The 23,384-nt window shown below is 38.2% G+C and overlaps 1 protein-coding gene across 11 annotated transcripts in view; it reads right to left on the reverse strand.

The window, feature by feature from the left end:
- MEF2C (myocyte enhancer factor 2C) overlaps positions 1-23,384 on the reverse strand; it is a 376,634-nt gene that overhangs the window by 30,044 nt on the left and 323,206 nt on the right. For all 11 annotated transcript variants that reach the window (XM_082261437.1, XM_082261441.1, XM_082261436.1 and 8 more), the window contains 2 exons: positions 15,779-15,965; positions 12,739-12,786 (listed from right to left, as the gene is read on the reverse strand). In XM_082261437.1, coding sequence (XP_082117563.1) covers positions 12,739-12,786; positions 15,779-15,965 — 235 coding nt within the window. The remainder of the gene's footprint in view (positions 1-12,738; positions 12,787-15,778; positions 15,966-23,384) is intronic.

Raw genomic sequence — 23,384 nt, forward strand, 5'->3', positions numbered from 1 at the left:
CCTTTTGTGTTTTTTTTCCGGACCTGGATTGACTTGGAGGTAGGCAGTTGTAACTGGACACAAGTCCACCTGAAAAGCTGACAGTCAGACCTGACTGTAAAGCCATGTGAAAGGGCCGAAAAAGGATTGTACAATCAGATTGCTATTTTTGTGACCAGTTTTAGTAAAAGTATCAAGTATAAGCTAGCACGGCAGCCCTAAATCTACAGGTTGCCGTTTATCAGCCCCTGCGTTGAGTAGGCCCCGCATACAGCTCTTTGCAAGCCAAAGAAGGCCATTGAATAAAAAAGTGTCAGCAGGTGCCAGCACTGAGCAATCTGTCTTAGGCACTAAAAGCTGGGGTAATATCCTGCCCGACAGTGCTTGTATAGTCACAGTCATGATGTCATTACAAGCAGTAGCACAGGATATGACATCAATGAAGGGGCATTTTTACTCCAGGATTTTATTATTTCTAGTGACAGCAATGATAGGTCATTTATTACTACCACTGACACCTATAACAGGGAATATATTACTCCCACTGACACCAATAATGAGGATTTTTTTTTACACAACCTGACCACTGACACCAGGATTTTTTATTTTTTATTCTCAGTGATTCTGGGTGATATTTTAACCCCCACTGACACTGGGGCTTTATGTTTACCCCCACTACTACTGGGGCATTTTTTACTCCCACTGACCACCAATGCCAGGACAAATTTTTACTCTCACTGACCACCAATGCAGAGACATTTTTTTGCCCACAAAAGCAAGGACACCCATTATTTGTTGACAAAGGAACTATTTTTTTAATCTAACTGGCCACCAAAACCAGGCATTTTTTAATGCCCCTGACCTTTTTGACAAGGGCATTTATTTTTACTTCCAATGACATCCAAGACTAGGACATTTTTTTACTCCTACTCCTACTCTAGTCCAGCCCCTAACAGTCGAATGGACAGACCCTTGCCCTTTATTTAAAAAGTTTGAGGACCCCCAAGCACATTTCCTACTGCTAAGCAGCAACACAGAGTTGAGGATTTTAATCAGAGTGGTAAGAGAATTTCAGCTTTCTACATGAGGGTGAAAGAGATTATGATTGGCACATTTCATTAAGCACACAGACTTCACTTATTTTATCTTTATTTTTCATCACAGTAATACATATACAGTCATATAGTGTCAAAATGTCTCTGCTTGCCATGAAAAACACACAAAGCACAGCATGAACTACGCTTAGGAATAACATTTACTATCTTTCTTTATTTGCTTGTTGAAGTGTGATTAAAAATATAACACAAAGACTGTAATGTCTAATTTCCTGTCTTTTTCTCTTGGCAAAGTGTGACTTGCTACTGAAGCAGCCCCATCGAGCATGTATTTCAAAGCCATTAGGTGCAGATTAATGACATTGGATTATTAATGCAAGATTACCTAAAGATGATAACGAGCATACAGACTGGGTGATTAAATATTTCATGGCTAAAGTGAGTGTTCCAAAGCTTCTGAGCACCATGAGAGAGAATTCAGAGGAAAAGCTAAAATGAATCCACTCCAAGTACATCCTTATATTAAAAGTAACAGATAAAATAAGCAATTTAAGTACCATTAAAATAACCAGCTGCAAAATATTAACCACAAACACAAACGGTAGCAAAATGAGATAAGTTTCCAGATGTAACCAGGGTAAGCTGTTCCACGGGGATAGATCACAAAGCATGGCTGCATTTTTTTACTTGCCTACATAAACAATACATAATTATATAGTCATTTAAAAAAATCCCTGTTTCTTGATTCAAAGCTATGATCCTTGCTGTTCCTAAAATGAGAACTTTTCCCAACTTTCCTTGCACTGCCAACAATGTACTGGCTTTGCCTTTGACACATGTCAAGGCATTATGAAACAGACAGTGCATTTTAGGTCCTAACATGGATGTGAAAAAGCAAAAAAGCCATGGCCAATCTGTGCACTTAGGTTGAGGGGCGTTAAAATGCATACTTTGAAATGCCTATGTGTAAATAGACCCTTGGATTCTTACATTTGTATGTGATGAGTTTTTCTTGAAATTAATGGAAACAGATCAAAACCCATTTCAACATTAGTTGTAATGCACAATAAAACACAAGCCGGGAGGGGACCTCTACTTCCGTCATTGATTGTATTGGTCAAGCTAATATGGACTTGCAATATGTCAAGATATAAGTGCAAATTGGCATAGTACTATTTTCTTTAGTAATTGTTCTTGTTGGAACTATTAGACCCATGGGGGTTGATTTACTAAAACTGGAGAGTGTGAAATCTGGTGCAGCTGTGCTCAATAACCAATCAGCTTCTATCTTCAGGTTGTTCAGTTAAGCTTTGACAAAAAAAAAACCTGGAAGCTGATTGGTTTTTATGCAGAGCTACACCAGAGTTTGCACTCTCTAGTTTTAGTAAATCAACTCCATGGCGTCTTTTTAGGTTGTATTACTGCCCGTCTTAGCCGTGGAGGTCCTCAATGTGATTAGTCCACATTGCAGGATTTGTATGTTTAAAATTAAATTTAAAAAACTTACATGAAAAGCATTTGGAAACAAAAAAACATGAGCAAATCAAGGCATAAATCAATGCATGCCAATGTGCTGACATGCATTATGACTTGCATTGATGGGCACTGACAAGGAAGGGAGGGGTGGTGCTATAACCTAACAGCAAGTATCAGATGGGAGCAGACAATCGGGTGCCAGATCATCAGCCTCACTAATGTTGAAACCTGAGTCCACACAAATCGATTAGCACACCGGAGAGCTGCAGTAAAATCTTCCTTTGATTAATCCATCCACAGGGATAAAACATGTTGATATGTGTTTTATGTTTTGATGTGCTTTCTTGGTTTCAATAGAAAACCACATCAGGCAAAAATAAAAAAACACCAACTTACAAAGGTGTGAATGGGCCCTGACCGGACAGGTAAGTGTCTCTTTAAAAATACTTATTTGAATTATAGAATATTTATAGACTGGCCACAGATTTAACTTTAAGGCATAATTGCACCATGGCAATGCCTGCATGCTAGATATGCTTTATTACATTACCTTGGGGGAAACAATGGGGGAAGGCATACAGTAGCTATGTGGCCCTGCCTGATGCCGCACAGCCTTTCCAGCAAAAAACATCTATGATTGGTCCTCCTCCCAGTGTGCATGCACCTTAAAGCTTCATTCATTCCTATGGGTAAGCCTCCAGTGTTCCAGGAAAGACTGGTTTACCCATGTAGCAACAGCATGCATGCACACTTATAAAGAGGATATTTTTACTAGAAAGGCTGTATGGAATTAGGCAGGACTGCACAGCGAAGATCACTGGAACGAGGAAGAAGGTTTGTCCATGTAGGCAGAACTCAGGTGGGTGAAAGCAAATGATAAAATAATAATTGTACCAAAGGTACAGTTGTCTTTAAAGTAAACCTTTGCCGAGAGATACTAGGAGGCTGCTATTTCTGGCCCCCCCCCTCCTGAAAATTTTAATTTTCTTCGTATTTTTGAACCTAGAGAGGCAAAATGACAGCCGCCGAGTAACTAGCATTTTCATTAAGAGGTATCAGCAATAGCAGTCTCCATGTCTCTCAGAAAAAAATTTTTATTTAACAACATTTCAGAATTAATTTTCTTAAAGTTACCAGACAACAAAATTATGCTTTGAGTGATTTTATTTAAAACAATACACAATTCATTACACCCATTACACAATACCTGCATAAATGCATATATTACTACTTCTACTACTACTACTGTCATTCCCAAAAAGTATATAAGGGAGAAATGGAAACTAATTTACAGTTACAAATTCATTACAAAATTACCTCCAATCTAACCTTTTATACATTCTGACTAAAACTAATTTGTTGTCACATGAGTCAAAAATAATTTTTCCTAAGCACTTTTTAAAATGGAAGTGCTGAAAATGTTCTAACAATACACACATTAGGTACTACTATTCTGGACAACTGCCTTTTGGGAAATTACGGTTTTATAAGGCACACCGTAGTGGGTTCTTTTCTTTTTCTTGATCTTTTTGTCCCTTTCTCAACATGGTCAGAAATAAACACATTCTGGGTCACACTGTAGCACTTAGCAAAGTGCCCAATAAGTCACAGATAGCTAAATCTCTACTGTGATATTGTCACAAAAGAGAGCAAAGCTTTAGGAGCTTCAGCGGTAACTAGCATTTCACATGGTAATCATTTCTAAATCCAGGAATTCTAATGAAAACACAGACAGTAACTTTGAAAAAGAGAGGACAGAAAGATCGATAGATCGATAGATCGATAGATAGATAGATAGACAGATAGACAGATAGACAGATAGACAGATAGATAGATAGATAGATAGATAGATAGATAGATAGATAGATAGATAGATAGATAGATAGATAGATAGATAGATAGATAGATAGATAGATAGATAGATAGATAGATAGATAGATAGATAGATAGATAGATAGATAGATAGATAGATAGATAGATAGATAGATAGATAGATAGATAGATAGATAGATAGCTTGAACTAGATATAACAGCTGACAGTAAAAATGAACAAAACGATCTGCATGTAGATCCATTCACAGACCTCAAAGTCCATCAAGCTCAGATTAATAATCCAGTTGGCATGTCCCTCAAAAAAATTAGAGACATCTATATCCATATACCAAAATCTAATTTCAACAAATTAAAGAGATCTGTTGAGATTCATGCATTTATTCACTCATCTACGACAGATATGCAGTATATCTACAAAGTTAAACCACCAAAGAAAATAAAAATTTGTCCATGAAAAGTAATGATGATAACTTGCAGAACACCATTTTGAAGAGTAAAATCAATACTACAAGAGCTTAAATTAGGAAGACATCTGTTGACTTTGACCATGTTGCTATGTATTCCAAACGCGCAATTAAATTCAGTCCAAGGGCAGTCAAGCAGAGTTTTGGAGAGAGTAATTGGTCACTTTAGTAGCTGATAGTGATGATACAAAGAAGATGCAAAGAAGAAGATGCAACTGAAAGGAGCAAATATGGATGTGGAGATGTTTGAGGATAAACATTTTCCAATGTAGGTAGGTAGTAACTAAAGAAATGGTTTAGGATGCTATGGGAATTGGCTCACTTCAGAAAAGTTACTGACCAAAATTGGAGGTGTTACAGCATGTCCTATAAAAAGAATGTGGCAGTAATTAAGATTGAGCATTGTTTGTGTCATATATACTATCAAAACATCAAGAAAATGTTGATTGTGCAACTTGATTTAGAGCATACATTTATGAAGTGAATGTTGTGCCATTTCAATATGTGCTTGTGAGACTTTTTGGCGCGCCAAATACATTCTTCACTGTGAGATGTATGACTGGTGCATGCTAGACATTGATTATCTCTTCCAAGGCTCTACACAAGATCAGTTTGACATTCAATGTATTTGAATGGATCAAAGTATCTCTGTAAGGACTCTTTTCTGTGAAGCACCTGGTCACACTTATTCTTATATATTCTTTGACCATCTAACAGTTTTGTAGGCTGATTCATCTATCATATTACAGACATATACTTTAAAAAAATATTTAACTCAGCTCATCTAGTGAATTCTGGAATATGGTACACGGTGTTCTTCATAACTTTATAGGAATTTTTAAACAGAATACTTTGGGCCAGATTTACAATAATGGAGTCTTAATTTGCCATATTTTCTGTCCTAACTCCCTCCTCACCAATTCAATATATATATATATATATATATATATATATATATATATATATATATATTTATAAATTCTATAGTATTAAAACGTTGTATAGATAAAGTAATTTGAGTTTGTTTTTGGTTTTTTTGATGATGGGACACCCCTACACTACTTAGCCTATTACTAAAATCAACCAAGGAGATGGACCATAGAAATATAGTGTATATTTTTGTATTCTATGGGTTTTTATTTTTTTATCTACATAGGAGAAATAGTGTGGCTAAAATTGAATAATGTTTAGGTGTCCCCCAAGTCAAACAAATGATTCTACTCTGTATCTCACTTTTTTTCATATTAGTGCTGTTATTATTTATATAGTGTCGTCACATGTAAGAAATAGGAGGCATATTATTTCACACACAATGTGGGTAAAAACATGTCTCCAAGCCTAGGAAGTAAATATGTGGGCATATAGGGAGAAGCTACTACTGGGACAATGAGTTTGGTGTGCTCAACTATGACTGCTACTTCCTTTTATTTACCGTATGTGCACTCTCATCACATTTTATATCACTGTCTTTTTATCTGTTGTTTGAGCCTATAGCAGGCTTAAAAAACTAATAATGGTGACATTTTTCCAGGTATTACTAAAGATTAAGTCCTCAATGGCTATATGGGCGAGGCTAAAATGCTTTTATTATATATTAGGAGGCCTAGTTTAGGCTTTGCACCAGAGCCCTGTATCTATTAGTCCCATAAAAGCTCAGATGCTGAGGTGGATGGGTGCTTAGAATACATTTTTTTAGTGTAAGTTAACTTTAAGTAAGATTTTCCCAAAATCCCCCTATGCAATTCCATAGCCTCTGAATCATACATACCAGCATGCCTCCTTTTTTAAATGCAAGTGCACATCCTTCTAATACATATGCAGTTATTGGGGGGGGGGGGGGCTCTAAACAAAAACCTCTGGCCCCTTGAAACCCTCTATTCTGCCATTTGCTGGGCCATTAAAACTTCAAGAAAGAAGAACAGAGCACACTGCACAGGCACACAGCAGTTTCAATGGCATGGAACTGCTACTGGGCTTGGCTGGAGCAGACGAGAGCGTTTTATTGGCCCAGTGGCCCAGTCACATTAGGATTCACAATTAAAATGTCTAGCCCATCCTGCAAATGGTAGAATGGGGGGGGGGATATAAGGGCCAGCAGTTTTTGGGGAGTGGCCCCCCAGCAGCTGCATGTGTAATGGGAAACAGGAGGAGCACTGGTACTTAATAATCAGAGGATATGGAATTGCATTAGGGTTTTTTTTTTTTTAAATATTGCTGTAGATTAATTTACACTTGAAAGTTTATTTCTGAACAAAAAACATTAATACTAAAAGTAATGAAAAATACAGTGTGCTCCTGGCTTCCTGTTTGAGATGACAACACAGTACCTCTACCGCACTGAACGTCCCAAGCAGCGTTGTCAACCCTACCTACTTCTCTATTCTGAATTAGAGAACACATCTTCCTTACGCAATGTAGATGAGGATAGGGGGAGTTGTTCTGTAGTCCAGCAAAAGAGAACTAGGTAGGACTGACAACACTGCAAAAAATTTCAGTGCAGTAGAGGCAGGGTTGTCAGCTCACTATTAGTTTGGAGCTCACTGAATTTCTGGTAAATTATCAGGTACTTGGTGTGTTGTTGCAGGCGTTTTTTTTTTTGGGCATTTTTTGGACGTCTTTGGAGGCAGGCATAACATCTGAACTTCTGTACAGGAGTACATATACACACACACACACACACACATATATGTATTTATACACATACACACATATAGGTGTGATAGGAGCGGAGCCCTATGCCTGCAAATAATTTCATTAGCGCAGGCATAGGGTTCTGCTACTTTCACACCTATATATGTGTATGTGTATATATACATACATGTGTGTGTGTATATATACCCCTACACAGAAGTTCAGATGTCATGCCTGCCTCCAAAGACGTCCACAAAAAAGCCCAATAAACGCCTGCAACAAAAACGGCGTGAAAATAGCGGAGCCCTATGCCTGCTCTACTGCAATTCTAATACAAACAATCTTTTTTTTTCTGGTTCTGGACATGCTACAGAGCTGAAACGTCACAGGTACACTTTTTAGACCCCCCAGACACTAAATCCAAAGAAATCTCTTTATTTTTTCAATAATTGGCTCTCTATCAAAAATGACAATTTTTAAGAACTTTTTTTTGTATGATTAATAGTCCCTGGGGCATGACCCAGAACCCTAGGCACTTTTAGGGGCATTTATTGGGTTTTAGGGCTTCAAAATGGTGTTTTTTGATTACCGAAGTTCGGGTCCCATTGATTTTAATGGGGTTCTGAAATCCGGGCCGAATTTTCGGGAAGTTCGGGTGTTCTGGTCGAACTGAACTTTTCAAAAGTTCGATCATCCCTACTCAGGGGTAAGAGGTAAATTACATTTTTTTTTTTTTTATTTTACTTGGAGGGTACATCTCTTAATGTGACCTATTTTCCACATTTAAATGGCATGTCTTCTATAGAAATAGAAGTTGTAGATAGTCTTTACTCTAAATTTAGCCAAGACTCTGAACTTCTAGATTTCTGCCACATGATTATATTACCAATTTAAACTTTTGAACACGGATCATACAGAGCTCTCTGTTAAAAAGAGAAGGCCTGAACAAAGACAACATTGCAATCTCTGGAACTGTACTGTAGACATATACGGGTCTTAAATAGACGTATTGTTCAGGCATGTTGTTAGGCAGACAGTATTCACTTTACCATGAACTTGTCTGCTCATCTGCCTCTTTATGATCTCCCTTCATAGTGCACTGTAAACAAGTCTAGTATTAAATAAAACACAAAGACTATTCTTTATGATCTGTCATTGGTTTAATCACATCATTTTACATCTGTAATCACTAAAAATGACCAGAGAAATCATACAGTCCATTTTCCTGTATGAATATTCATCAGTTAGTATGGCACTTGTTTAAAATTCGTATGTGATAAAACAGAAATTTGGGGAGCAGTATAAAGTAGAACGTACTGAGCATTCCACCAAATCATGACTACAAGAAATGTATAAAGCCAATTAAAAGGAAATTGAATTAGATGTTAATATTTTATATATATAACTGTAGTTGTCTTGTCTTCTTTAATATTAGTGCTGCTTTTAGTTTAATTGTAGACAGATTTATGATATATTTTTTTATATATATTTAAATCCCAGCCAGTAAACAGAATCTCTTGGTAAATGACCCATTTTGTGTATCTAAGTATGCCTACAATATTTACTTGTTTCTGTCCTGTAAATAGTAGGGAAACTGCTTCAGTACCGTGTTCCCTAACAGACTTTTTCATTTACTTGAGTCTGTCCAGATTATTGTTAAATACCCGTTTAAGAAAATGTGGTATCTGCGTGGTCATGGAACACTGGAAACACAATAGGTTTAATACACAGGCGCTACTACAATAAACACAGCAGTCAAATTATAATGCAATGTTCTGATTGTATTGCACTTATGTGGTAGTCTGAAACTCTGAAATGCACATATATGCATTGTTTGCCTGCCAAAATCCTTTATTCTGTTCAATCTCTCTAACCATTCACTTGTCCCCATGACTGGTTGTATAGCCAAGGAAGTGACATACAGTATCTACGGCTCCTACAGCTTTGTAGCTCTTACTTCACCTGCCTAATTGTAGCACTATGATAAAGAATAGTGTTTAGGTTCTACCTCTGCTTTATTCTTACTGTAAGATGCCCAAAATGTTCTGTCCTAGCTCCCAGTGCCTGAAATCATGCTATATTTGTGGCAACCCTTGCCCACACTGCAAGGGTTGACTTCTCATTTAGTCTAGGGGAGAGTTTTTGCACTTTAACTTACTCGATCCTCCATATCTCTGGCAAATGGCACTCCGGCAGTGGACTATCCCTCTGCATACTCACATCCACTGAACCCTGCATTGGTCTTAAGGATTTCAGGACCTTAGACTACTGGAGTATGGTGGAGAAGATGCTGCAGGGATCTGGCTAGTAGCGTGTAGGATTGGAGGATTTGGAAAGTAGATATTCTTTTCTCTGTTCCCTAGACCTAAACTGGCAATTCAATTATCAATTTTAAGTTTCCCAGTTATAAGCTTTAAAAGGTTTATTTAACTGTTTGCAAAAAAAAAGTAATAACTGCCCCCCTATGTGCTATAAATATGCACTGTTACTGTAATAATGACACTGGCAGGGAAGGGGTTAATACTGTGGGGGCTCAAGGGGTTAAATGTGTACCTAGGGGCGTGTTTCTAACTGTATGGGGGTTGGGCTTGTGAAATGATCACAATATACAGGTACAGTCTGTTGATTACAGTGCTGGAGGAAGTATACATTCAAGAAAAAACCTTCCTCTGTGTAACAGTCCCCCCAGCCCCCCCCCACCAATACTTTCTAAACCCCATCATGATCCAGTGATGTGCACAAGAACCTCAGCTCTCAAGAGATTCCCCTTCCTCACTGGTTAAGACAGCCAGTGAACCAGTGAGGAGACAAAAAGTGTTGGGGCCGAGCCACGGCTCTGTGTGTAAATGGGCATGCAGAGTTGTGGCTTGGGAACAAGCCTTCTTGGTGCCCCCATTGAAAGCTGCTTGCCCTGGGGGCAGGAGGGAGGGACCAAGAGCACCAGTGAGGGACCTGAGAATAGCAGGATTGGGGCTGTTCTGTGCAAAACAGGAGACAGAACGGAGGTCTGCCATTGTAAACATGGCAGACTGCTGTTCTGTCAGTAATGAACACAGGGATCCTGTGTTCCTCCTATTTAGCAAGCTCATCCCCAACAAAGTTAGAAAGCACCCCCTAGGGACACATATAACCCTTTGATCGCTCCTGGTGTTAACCCCTTCCCTGCCAGTGTCATTAGTACAGTAACAGTGTGTATTTTTTGCACTTATTACTGTAGTAATGTCACTTGCACCCCCAAAAGTGTCATAAATGCCAGTTATGTGTCCGATCTGTCTGCTGCAATGTCGCAGTCTCGCTAAAAATCGCTGATTGCCGCCATTACTAGTAAAAAATAAATAAATAAATAAAAATGACATAAATGTTTCTTCTAGTTTGTAGACGCGATAACTTTTGTTCAAACCAATCAATATACCCTTATTGGGATTTGTTTTTACCAAAAATATGTAGCAGAATACATATTGGCCTAAAATGATAAACAATTTTGATTTTTATTTTTTTTTATTGGGAATGTTTTATAGCAGGAAGTAAAAAATATTGTTTTTTATTTTCAGAATTGATGCTCTTTTTTGTTTATAGCGCAAAAAATAAAAATCGCAGAGGTGATTAAATATCACCAAAAGAAAGCTCTATTTGTGGGAAAAAAAGAATATCAGTTTTATTTAGGTACAGCATTGCATGACTGTGCAATTGTCAGTTAAAGTAACGCAAAAAAATGGCCTGGTCATTAGGGGGGAAAACCTTCCGGAAGTGGTTAATAGCACTTTAATATCACTTTAAGGCTGGCCATACAATAAAAACAGAATGATTTCCCATCCACACAAACGAGGTGGATAGAGGAATCCTCCCTGCTGTGGTATTGTATTCTGACAGAAGGGACTCCTCAACTGTCAGAATAGACTGATCAGCTCTGCAGCCAATTAACTGCAGCCCTGATCAAACAAAAAAATTTTCCAACAAGCGGGAATGTCCATAGATGAATTAAAATTCAACCGGTCTCTGCTAAACTGGCCTAATTTCACTCCATCTATGGACAGCTTGAGAGAGAAAGAGGTTATCTCAGCATAGGGGGTACTGTGGACTATGACCATCGCTTAGCAAGCCCGATCCCAGAACAAACCTGGCTATCCAGGAGCTGCAGATGTCATCTGCATTAAGCCCACATTATATTCCAAAATGGAAAACAGCAGAGTACAATACTGACACTCCTATATAGTTTGCAATTGTACAGTTGTAGTACTGCAAAAAATATACAGGGGCTTTTTACTGTAGGAAATTGAATCTATTTAGCCCAGAATAATCTGTCAATCGTCATTTTTTTCCTATTTTGTTATATAGGGAGTTTGAAGAGAACACTGTTGGCCAAACTTTTTAAACAGCCTAAGAAAAATAATAATAATTCATAATAAATATAATTAATGAATAAATACAATTTCAATAAATACAATTAAGCTGATATAAAAATCAGAGAAAGTGTTGGGGAGAGTAAGAAATCCCTGTATGATGATCTATAAAATCTATACCTGAAACCCAACCAATAATTACTCATAAGATCCAAATGCTGTACACTTAAAAAAAAAAAAAGGTAATTGAATATTGTCTAGAAGAACATAGGAAAATACAGCAGAGACATAACAGTTTAATGAGAGAAGACAATAAATATTATTATCTGACACTTGTGGGCGAGTGTCTAAGGTAAAATTTGCACTGGCATAGAACATTTACAGGGTGTGTTTGATTTTTTTTCTTTTCTTGGGTAATCACTTCTGTGACTTATGGGTAAAGTTAGCAGCAAAACTTAAGGGCTTCAAGTGCTTATTGGAGCCACAAAATACTGATGTTAAAGCAATAGCCAGCCACCTATTTTACCTAGCCAGCCACCTATTTTACAACATTGTTAATCTGTAGGGTGGACAGTGCTATAGTATCACTGAATACAAAAAAAGATAATTTGTTGTTTGCCAACAACAGCACATTTTTTATCAGTAATAATATTGATCTGTTGTGCTTGGTGAGTGGAAGGAGCATAGCCTGCATATCAGAGTAGCATCCTCTATGTGTACCTAAAGCAGCAGATATAGCCTAGATTGTTAACAAGATTACTCACATCATCTATGTCCATTCAATTACAATCATCTCATTGAATTTAACATATAGCTGTATATGTTACATGTGGTTTTCATTTATTGATGTGTGCATCATTTTTAAAGTCCAGTGGACCTTAACTTAAAACAAGTAATATTTTTTTCCAGCCATAAGCAAAAGTTAAGCAGGTTTGAAATGATCAGAAATCTTTGATTTACCTGCACTGGTGCCTGCACCGCTTGTGAGGTCCCCACCCATCAGACCACCTATGAATTAAAGAAAGAAGGAGCAGAGTCAGCATTGCTATGATTGACCACAGACACCACATCTTAACTCACTTCCATAAACCGTTTAGGACCATTAGAAGAATTTGTACTATGAACATTTTTTTTTTTCTGTTTCATGATGGCAATAAAAATAACCTTGAGGTTTAGGAAATACCATGGGCAAACTTTTTATGAACATTTTCTCAACGAAATACTTTTGGTGGAACTGATTAGGATTTAAAGGTACGATTCAGTCAAAATGAAAATAGCTGAGTTGCTCGAATTGTGTCTGCATTCATAGTGTGTACCTGGTTGTAGATTATGACATCTTTCATTTATAAAGCTGCTATAAAAATAGGCTGGAGAGAATGCTGATCAGAGCTTTCACTAGTTCAAGCACCATCTTCTTACTGAACATGTGCAGCTGTGCCCACATACACCAGGACTAGAACTTTAAACCAATCAATGCATGGAAACTTGATAATTCAGCAGTAATTTCAAGCACATTTTATTGGCATCCATGTAGAAATTTTAACACTAAGTTTGAGGTGTGGTGTACATGTGTAAGGTCAAAGTATCAGGAGAAAAATAAAAACAGCTGGACCAGGTCCAGTATATGGGCAGCTGGATTAGCTAAAATCTGTTGCATCCAGGGCTTTTTTTCAGCGGGAACGCGGGGGAACGCAGTTCCGGCACCTCCAGCACTGACTGTATGTAATGGCAAGGGGTGCTGGAGTGTGCTGCAGGGTCTAATAATGCTGGCTGCTGGGGGATTTATTCCAGCTAGAGGCAGTCTATTTTTGCAGGGGGTTCTGTTGTTGCTGAGGAGGTCTATGGTTGCTGGTGGGGCCCCTACTGTTGCTGAGGGTGGGTCTTATATTTCTGGGGAGGTTAGTTCTTGCTGGGAGAGATCTACTGTTAATGGAGGGATCTATTGTTGCTGGCTGCGGGGAGATCTGTTGTCGCTGCTGGGAGTCTATTGTTGCTAGGGAGGAAAGTTTGTTGCGGGTGGTCCATTGTTGTTAGAGGAATCTATTGTTGCTGGCGAGAGGCTATATTGTTATTGCCTACAGGGAATCTATTTTACTGCTTTTCTTGTTATCATTACCATATTCCCAAATAATTACTTAACAGCACTAAATGATACTTGGTCCTCTAAAAGCGCAGTACTGGGAGGTAGGTAGGGGGTAAACCGTGGAATGGTGGGTATGGTTCAAGAAAACGGGTGACTTGGAAAGGGGTTCCTGCACCTATTTTGTGAGAAAAAAAGCCCTGGTTGCATCCATTGATCAGTATGATCAATGAATGATTCCCATCTTGTGTTCCCTCATGTTTAAGCTGGCGTTACACCTGTTTTTCAAACATTCATATAAGAAAGTAAAAAAACTGCTTGTCTGACCAGTCAACAGTGCCTTCATGGACTCAACTAATTTTGGTTCAAGTACCATGTAAAGGTCTTTATTTTTGTAGAATGAACATTCTACTTCCAGATTAACTTTAACAAGTGCACGTGATTAGACTAGTTATGATTTTTCAGTTGGGAGAAAATGAAACAATTGTAGATTAATTAATTCCCATAAGATTCACCAAAAACTTTCCATCCTTGTTCCTCAATTAATTTTGCTTGATCTGGTCAAAACTAATTGATAAATTGTCCCGTTTAACTCTTAATCCAAGGAACATTCTTAAAACTAAAATTTTCTAATGAAGTTCTACAGGTATAAGGCCATCTTTAGTTGAAACAAGTCAGGGATGTTCCACTGCACAGAATTATGTTATAGGAAACAAGCAAATTTGACTGAGCTGGATTGCATGACACCCCATTTATGGTAAATTAACTGATTTTTAGATTGTGATAGTTAAGGAACTGGTTAAGGAGCTGATCTTTGGTTGAAATTCAGAGGCTAATTTATTTTTGTTAAAGAAACAATTAGGTGTATATAAAATGCTCAATGCAATAAAGTATGCTAGAATATAAATTGCTATTTACTGTACACATATCTGATATGTTGAAAGGTAAGTCAATATAACAATGTCTATGGACATGGGTGCAGCCAGAAGTGCAGGCACAATTTGACTACTCTAAGGTTAAATGCTCTACGGAGTGCTGCAACTGCATAAACATTCAAATTCTGTTAGGCATTAACATTTATATCAATTAGAAGGAAGGAGCAGTTAGAAGCTCTTCATGACGCTTATCACAAGGACGTTGTCTACTCTACTTAAGAGATCAGTCCTCATTTGCCAACAGGTATCTGGTGCTACCGTAGACATAAGATTATCACCCGTCAAAGCAACTGTCACCTAGTATTTATAGGTGGTTTACATTATTCAGTGGTTTATGTAAGAGAGGAAAAACTGCATTTACTATATTTATGTAAAGGTTTTAGGAGCTTGCCTTAAAGTGACTCTGTAAATAGCTAAAATAAAGTATATACTCACCTTTTCTGTTGCTCATGCCACTGATCTCTGCTGAAGCAAAGCTAAACAGTCAGCTTTAAAATCTTCAGGTTCTGACACTTCTCGGTTGTGTTAGATGCTTGGCCCCATGCTGTGCTCAGTGGTTCAGTCTGTTCATCACAACTATATCCTGTAGTGACATATGGGCTGCTAAGCACAGCAGAGGATCTGGGAATCCGACACTCCCGGAAGTGAAGATTCCTCAGCCGGTGGCTTCTCTTCACTATACAGAGATCTTCTTTGCAAGGAGACTTTTATTATGGAAACGTTTTTTTAGCAACAGAGTCACTTTAATTGATGTTTAAAGTAATAACTTTTTAGGTTCTAATCAGTAGCTTAAAGACCATTCGAAAATTTATACTGATAGCATGGGTTCTTATATGGACTTCTGTTTAGCCTAAAATGACTGCTTATATACTGTATATAATAGATAGAACAGTAGGTTGTAGTTTTTTAGGCCCTATGGCACTTCTGTTTGGTGCTGAACAGGTACTACTCGAAAAATACTGAAAGTCAAAAATCCTTTTCTTACCTGTGTTACCTGCACTGGGTGGCCGATGTGTCAAGCCTGGAGACATGCTGTTTCTTTGCAAGGACTGATGGGACAATGGCAATAGGTTATGATTACCCAGTGAACCAGCTGGATTGCTGTATGCCATGCTGTTATGATTGCTCACCGGAATGGAAACCGGCATCTCGAAATTTGGAGGTGGAACGGCCTGTGCATGGAAGAAAAGAGACAGTGAATAATACTGTACTGATCTATATGGTTCACTATTCACTTTCAGAAGATAAGATGACTAGCATGGTTTTTTCTATTATTTTGTAAATTTTGTAGCCCATATGATCTTCTAATTGCCTTTAAAAGTGTTGTGACAGGTTACAGCATATTCACTTCTGGTTTAACCTAACAAGAAACCTCAGAATAAACAGGCTGCATGTAAACTGATCAAGGCATCTTCTTTGTGATTCCTTTTCCACATAACCCACTGATCCTGCTTCTTTCCTCCACCCCTTCCCAACCAATTTTGCTGAAATGGTTTATTGTTGACAGCCAATGTGAACTGCTAGATTATTAGACGTAGTAAACTGTGAAAATAAACTGACAATGCTCAGTTAATATATTTGAAATGAGTAATCGGACAGTGTTTTAAACCTTGCCTATAGTACCTTTACTATTGAGGACTAAACTTCCTTCCCCTTGCTGCAATAACACCTGACTGGGAGTCCACCGTTTTTGAAACCACATTGCCTTTGGCTTTGTAGACAAAATAAATAACTCATAGAAGTTTGAATAAGGGTCTCTAAATATATTGTATCCCTGTCACCCTTAGCAATAAATCAGATTCTTCCTTCTGTTTTTCTACCATGGATTGCAAAAACAATTGACAGAATTATACTGGTTGCTTAAAAACCATACATATGACTGTCCTGGAACTATTCTGTGCATGAGGTCCTAAGCCCTAATAGAAATAAACACACATGCCTAATTTTTGGAATAAACACTACAATAGAACATGGTTTAGTATTTTTAAATCACAGCAATAGGGCTTTTCCTGAAATTATTTTATGCTCACTGTTTCTAATCTATGTTGGCAGTCAACCAGAAATGCAACTAGTTCAACTTTGTTGCAACGGTGCGATGGTACTTGTATACTGTATAAAATACACCTTTTTTGTTTTTCTAAAGCTATACATGGATCTGGTGAAAAATACATTTAATGTAAAGTGGACAGCAAACAATAATCTAGTGTGGCCATGTGTTTTCACCAGTAGACAGAAGCACTGAGTTCTGTTAAGCCTTGACAATAAAATGCTGTTGTGGGTAAGACCCATGAGTGCATCTATACCTGTTTTGGATTTGGATTTTCCATGGCAGGATATGTATCTACTTTACATGTTATACAGTCAGGTCCATAAATATTGGGACATCGACACAATTCTAATCTTTTTGGCTCTTTACACCACCACAATGGATTTAAAATGAAACAAACAAGATGCTCTTTAACTGCAGACTTTCAGCTTCAATTTGAGGGTATTTACATCTAAATCAGGTGAACGGTGTAGGAATTACAACAGTTTGTATATGTGCCTCCCACTTTTTAAGGGACCAAAAGTAATGGGACAGATTAACAATCATAAATCAAACTTTCACTTTTTAATATTTGATTGCAAATTCAATTACAGCCTGAAGTCTGTAACGCATAGACATCACCAGACGCTGGGTTTCATCCCTGGTGATGCTCTGCCAGGCCTCTACTGCAATTGTCTTCAGTTCCTGCTTGTTCTTGGGTCATTTTCTCTTCAGTTTTGTCTTCAGCAATTGAAATGCATGCTCAATCGGATTCAGGTCAGGTGATTGACTTGGCCATTGCATAACATTCCACTTCTTTCCCTTAAAAAACTCTTTGGTTGCTTTCACAGTGTTCTTCGGGTCATTGGACGGCGCTTCACAGTGCAGATGGACAATGAATTCTGAAGCATTTGGCTGAATATGAGCAGATAATATTGCCCGAAACACTTCAGAATTCATCCTGCTGCTTTTGTCCGCAGTCACATCATCAATAAATACAAGAGAACCAGTTCCATTGGTAGCCATACATGCCCACGCCATGACACTACCACCACCATGCTTCACTGATGAGGTGGTATGCTTTGGATCATGAGCAGTTCCTTTCCTTCTCCATACTCTTCTCTTCCCATCACTCTGGTACAAGTTGATCTTGGTCTCATCTGTCCATAGGATGTTGTTCCAGAACTGTGAAGTTTTTAGATGTTGTTTGGCAAACTCTAATCTGGCCTTCCTGTTTTTGAGGCTCACCAATGGTTTACATCTTATGGTGAACCCTCTGTATTCACTTTTGTGAAGTCTTTTCTTGATTGTTGACTTCGACACACATACACCTACCTCCTGGAGAGTGTTCTTGATCTGGTCAACTGTTGTGAAAGGTGTTTTCTTCACCAGGGAAAGAATTCTTTGGTCATCCACCACAGTTGTTTTCCATGGTCTTTCAGGTCTTTTGGTGTTGCTGAGCTCACCCGTGCGTTCTTTCTTTTTAAGGATGTTCCAAACAGTTGATTTGGCCACGCCTAAAGTTTTTGCTATCTCTCTGATGGGTTTGTTTTGTTTTTTCAGCCTAATGATGGCTTGCTTCACTGATAGTGACAGCTCTTTGGATCTCATATTGAGAGTTGACAGTAACAGATTCCAAATGCAAATAGCACACTTGAAATGAACTCTGGACCTTTTATCTGCTCCTTGTAAATGGGATAATGAGGGAATAACACACACCTGGCCATGGAACAGCGGAGCAGCCAATTGTCCCATTACTTTTGGTCCCTTAAAAAGTGGGAGGCACATATACAAGCTGTTGTAATTCCTACACCTTTCACCTGATTTGGATGTAAGTACCCTCAAATTAAAGCTGAAAGTCTGCAGTTAAAGCACATCTTGTTTGTTTCATTTCAAATCAATTGTGGTGGTGTATAGAGCCAAAAAGATTAGAATTGTGTAGATGTCCCAATAATTATGGACCTGACTGTATAAGACATATTGTATGTACAATATGGCATACAAATGAATAGGTTAACTATGCTTATACATATAGTATGGATTGAATATGTTTAAAAACATCTCTTTCATTTCTTGTCCTCCATTGAAGGTAGCTGTGTTTGCATATAATCAAGTCCAGGTATAATGTAAGGTCACGTCATGAAAAAGTCATCACCGATTGTGGCTAGTTGTGTGCCCCCATTCATACCTGATTGATTTGTTGTGTGTTCTCAAAACGATGACAACGATTCAAAATGTATTCTCTAAGGCCCATCGGAGTGAATTGCTGTGACCTGTTGTGCTAAAGACTTTGGGGTAGAATCGCACATTTTTGGCCCCATAGACTTTAATAGATGAGCCTGAAAAATGCGCATAACATGTGCTTTTCACATGTTTGCAGACCTAACTGCCAGTCTGCTCCTCCTAGTAACCTGCCTTTCATTTGCCTAACCAAAAAGCTTAAACCTTAAAACACGTGAACAACCCATGAAAAGAGGCTCATAAAAACACTGCAAAAATGTTTGAAGAAGCTTGCATTCAACTGTGAACATAGCCTTGCTGTGGTGCATTTTTATCGACTGTACTTGCAGCATTTTTGGTTCAATTTCTAGCAAATCTGAAGGTGTAAGTGGGCCTTTATTGCAAATGCAGGTGGAGTTAGCCTTGTAGTAAACACATCCAAACACAACAGAAAGCATTCATGTGCCTCTAAATATGCATATTTGTTACAGCACAGTGTCAGTCTCTTCATTTTTCTTGTCCCTGCTTCTCTCAGGAAAATACCCAGAGCCAGGACAAGCTGCCATTATGAAGCAGCCATCTCCTTCCTAGCTGTTGTTGGATTAGCCATGATGGGAGGGGGAGGGGGGGATGGTCAGACCCCATAGCTAAAGTTAGAAAACACCAAGCAACATAGGAAAAAGTGCTCAATGTACTCTGTCCCATAGGGGAAATAGCAGCAAAAAAATATAATAATAGATCTTCTCTAAGATAAAAGTAACTAATTGAAACCAACTTCAGAGTGTCTATTATTTCAAGGATGCATTGCACTAATTGCCTGTGACTACGAAGGTCAGGAATGGCTTGTTTTAAAGCTAAATTACTGTTTGTTAAGGATATGTAAATACTTTAATGAGCATAGTTTAAGCACAGGTACACTTTAAATAATTCCCAGCAAGCACATCCAAAAGCAAATATGTTTATAGACACACTTGCTGCAGCTGCTGTCTGCTTCAGCTACCAGGCCCACACTGGCTACCAAGTGCAAATGTGTGAATATATACAACTGTAACAACATTGTGAGCTAAGAATTAGGCCCAAATACTTGACTGATATAACAGGATGGCAATCTTCGATTTCATCTTAGCACTTTGAAGGATTGGGCCAGACAATGTAAGGCTGGCCATCAACTGTATGAATCTTGGCCAGTTCAGGAGGAACCGGCCGAGATTCGAACCATTAATGGGCAGGCTGAATTTACCAAGTTGATCGACCGATTACCTTGGGTACAACTAGCCTGCCAGATTCTCTTGCAATATTCACTGTCTTTTCCCGCCCGCCACCCCCCCCCCCCCCTTCCACCGGGAGAAGACAATTGCTGATTTCCCTGTCAGCATTGTCTGTGTTGATAGAGGAATCATGCAAATTTCTTTCCGGCAACGAAAGAAATTTGCAACATGTAAGGCCAGCCTAAGTTAGGCGGTTGTTGAGGAAAGTGAATTGCATGTGACAACTTTTTCTGGTGCATTGCATGTCAAATCAACAATTATGTTGCAAGGCATATCGTTTATTTTGCACATAGTAGAATGTGTCACTGACTTGTGACATCATCTTCTTGGAGAACTATTGCCCACGTGTATTATGCAAATTATTGAAAAGCTAATTTTCAGTACCTCTATTTATTTGGTGCAGATTGTAAAACACTTTTATGCAAAAAGCCACACTTGAAATTTATTTTACACACTATAAATGTAACTATTTTTTGGCGTATCCAAAAATACAGGCTTCCATGCATAGTTGATGCACCAACAATAGTTTTCTGGTCCATTATCTCCTTATTTATTTTAGTTGGCTCTAGCACCTATCCAGACTCTCTGTACTTATTGCAAGAAAATTTTCTTCTTTATAGCGGCGTCTAGCAACTATTCAGGCATTTGTTCCTGGAACACTTATGACATTCACAGAATGGCCGTCAGTACCAAGGAAAAAAAGCAGCCTGCTGGAAATAAGGTTGCTTTTATTCACGACCTGCTAATGTTTTCTTTAATCCTTGACATAAAACACTGTAAACCACTTTACACCAGCTAGGCCTTGTAAAAAAACACATACATTAGGACAAAAGATTTTGAACCTCACTTAGCTTATAGATGGCTCTGACAAAAGATTAAAAAAAAAACATTGAGAAAAAATGACAGACTGATACCCACTGAAGACATTTCACAGATAAAAAAAAAAAAAAAGATTAGTGAGACGGTTAACAGTAGGGACACTATTTTCAAAATCTGCCTTATAGAACAAGTAAAAAGGACTGGCATAGGTCGAATTACAATTGGTCATGATCCAATTGGTTATCTTTAACCGGTATAATATTTCTAACATCAAAACTTTTTTTTTTCCATTTTGGCTAAAGTAGGGAATAAACATTTTTTTTTTTCTTTTTTGTCCAATTGAGGAGATTTCCCTTGACTTTCTATTATTTAAAGACATCAGGAAGCAAAAAGAAATCTCTCCTGAGTAAGAGAAATACCCTCTTGCACAGTTGTTACTTAAAAAAAAGTCCCATCTATTTCTTTTCTGCTGACAACTCAGATTTTTAGATTTTTTCTGACAGTGATCATCAGGTCTAATATAGAGATGGAATCTCCCCAGTGGGGACACAGGGAGCATTAAAAACCCAACAGAGGTTCTAATGTTTCACCACTGTACCCAAAACTTAAAAAATAACCGAAAAGATTTTTGGCTGTTGAAAAACTTTAACTGCCAAAGATAGGCATTGTTTGTGTTCAGTTTTCATGAGTTAATAGGTGCAATATAAAAAGTGAGAGTGTACTTTCAGGAATTCAATACAATAATTGAATAGCAGTTAAAGTATCAAATACCACCAAAAGAAAGCTCTATTTGTGGGAAAAAAGGACATCAATTGCATTTGAGTACAGCGCCACACGACCGTGCAATTGTTAGTTAAAGTAACGCAATGCCGATTCGCAAAAAATGGCCTAGTCATTAAGGGGGTAAAACCTTCTGGAGCTGAAGTGGTTAACCACTTCAGCTACGTTAGGTTTTACCCCCTTAATGACCTGGCCATTTTTTGCAATTCGGCATTGCGTTACTTTAATGAAACAATTGCGCGGTCGTGCGACGCTGTACTCAAATACAATTGATGTCCTTTTTTTCCCACAAATAGAGCTTTCTTTTGGTGGTATTTGATCACCTCTGCGATTTTTTTATTTTGCGTAATAAACAAAAAAAGAGCGACAATTTTGAAAAAAAAACACAATATTTTTCACTTTCTGCTATAAAAAATTCCCAATAGATTTTTTTAATAAAAAATTGAATTTTTTTATCAGTTTAGGCCAATTTGTATTCTACTACATATTTTTGGTTAAAAAAAAAATCCCAAAAAGCGTATTCTAATTGGTTTGCGCAAAAGTTATAGCGTTTACAAACTATGGGATAGATTTTTGGACTTTCTATTTTTTTTTTGTTGTTATTATATATGGCGGCAATCAGGGATTTTTAGCGGGGCTGCAACATTGGGGCGGACAGATCAGACCCCTAACTGACATTTTTGACACTTTTTGGGGACCAGTGAAATTAATACAGTAATCAGTGTTAAAAATATGCACTGTTACTGTATAAATGACACTGGCAGGGAGGGGGTTAACACTGGGGGTGATCAAAGGGGTTAATGTATGCCTAACTGTGCTTACTCACTGGGGGGGGCTCTGTGACAGGCACAGGGAGATCGGGGTTTCAGTTTAGCTGAAACTCCTGATCTCTCTCTGCCGGTGTGACAGAAGACTCGCCTGCTTTGTTTACATAAGCAGGCGGGTATTCTGTCAGTTTCTCTGACAATTGCGGGAGGCCGGCGGCTCTTCCCGCGGCCTGCCTCCCACTGTGTTTACACGCAGCTGGAGCCTGGCTCTGGCGGCGCAGAGGCCGCGTGAACAAAATCACGTAGATCTACGTGATTTTGCGCAGCCGAGCTGCCCTGCCGCAGTAAATCTGCGTGGGGCGGTCAGCAAGTGGTTAATTACCAATCAACTTTAGAAATAACATCCTGCAATTTCACACATCTATAATTTCTATTTGTCTCCTAGTTATCTTCAAAAAATGTTATTTATTGAAATATTTACTATATAATTAAGTGTCCTATGTTCTCTAGGGGTGGGTTTACACTGGGAAGCATGTTCCTGTGCAATTCACAAGCGGTTCATTGTGGTGCAATTTGAGCCCATTCATTTTGAATGGGTTCAAATCACACTGAACTAAAAGTAGTGCATGCAAGCACTGCAACTTCTACTTCTGTACAATGTGATTCTGTGAAGGCAAATGCACTGTGATGGTGACCTATGTTTGCGTTGTC

The sequence above is a fragment of the Pelophylax lessonae genome, assembly GCF_965119305.1.
Source record: "Pelophylax lessonae genome assembly, chromosome: 1".
Taxonomy (NCBI): Eukaryota; Metazoa; Chordata; class Amphibia; order Anura; family Ranidae; genus Pelophylax; species Pelophylax lessonae.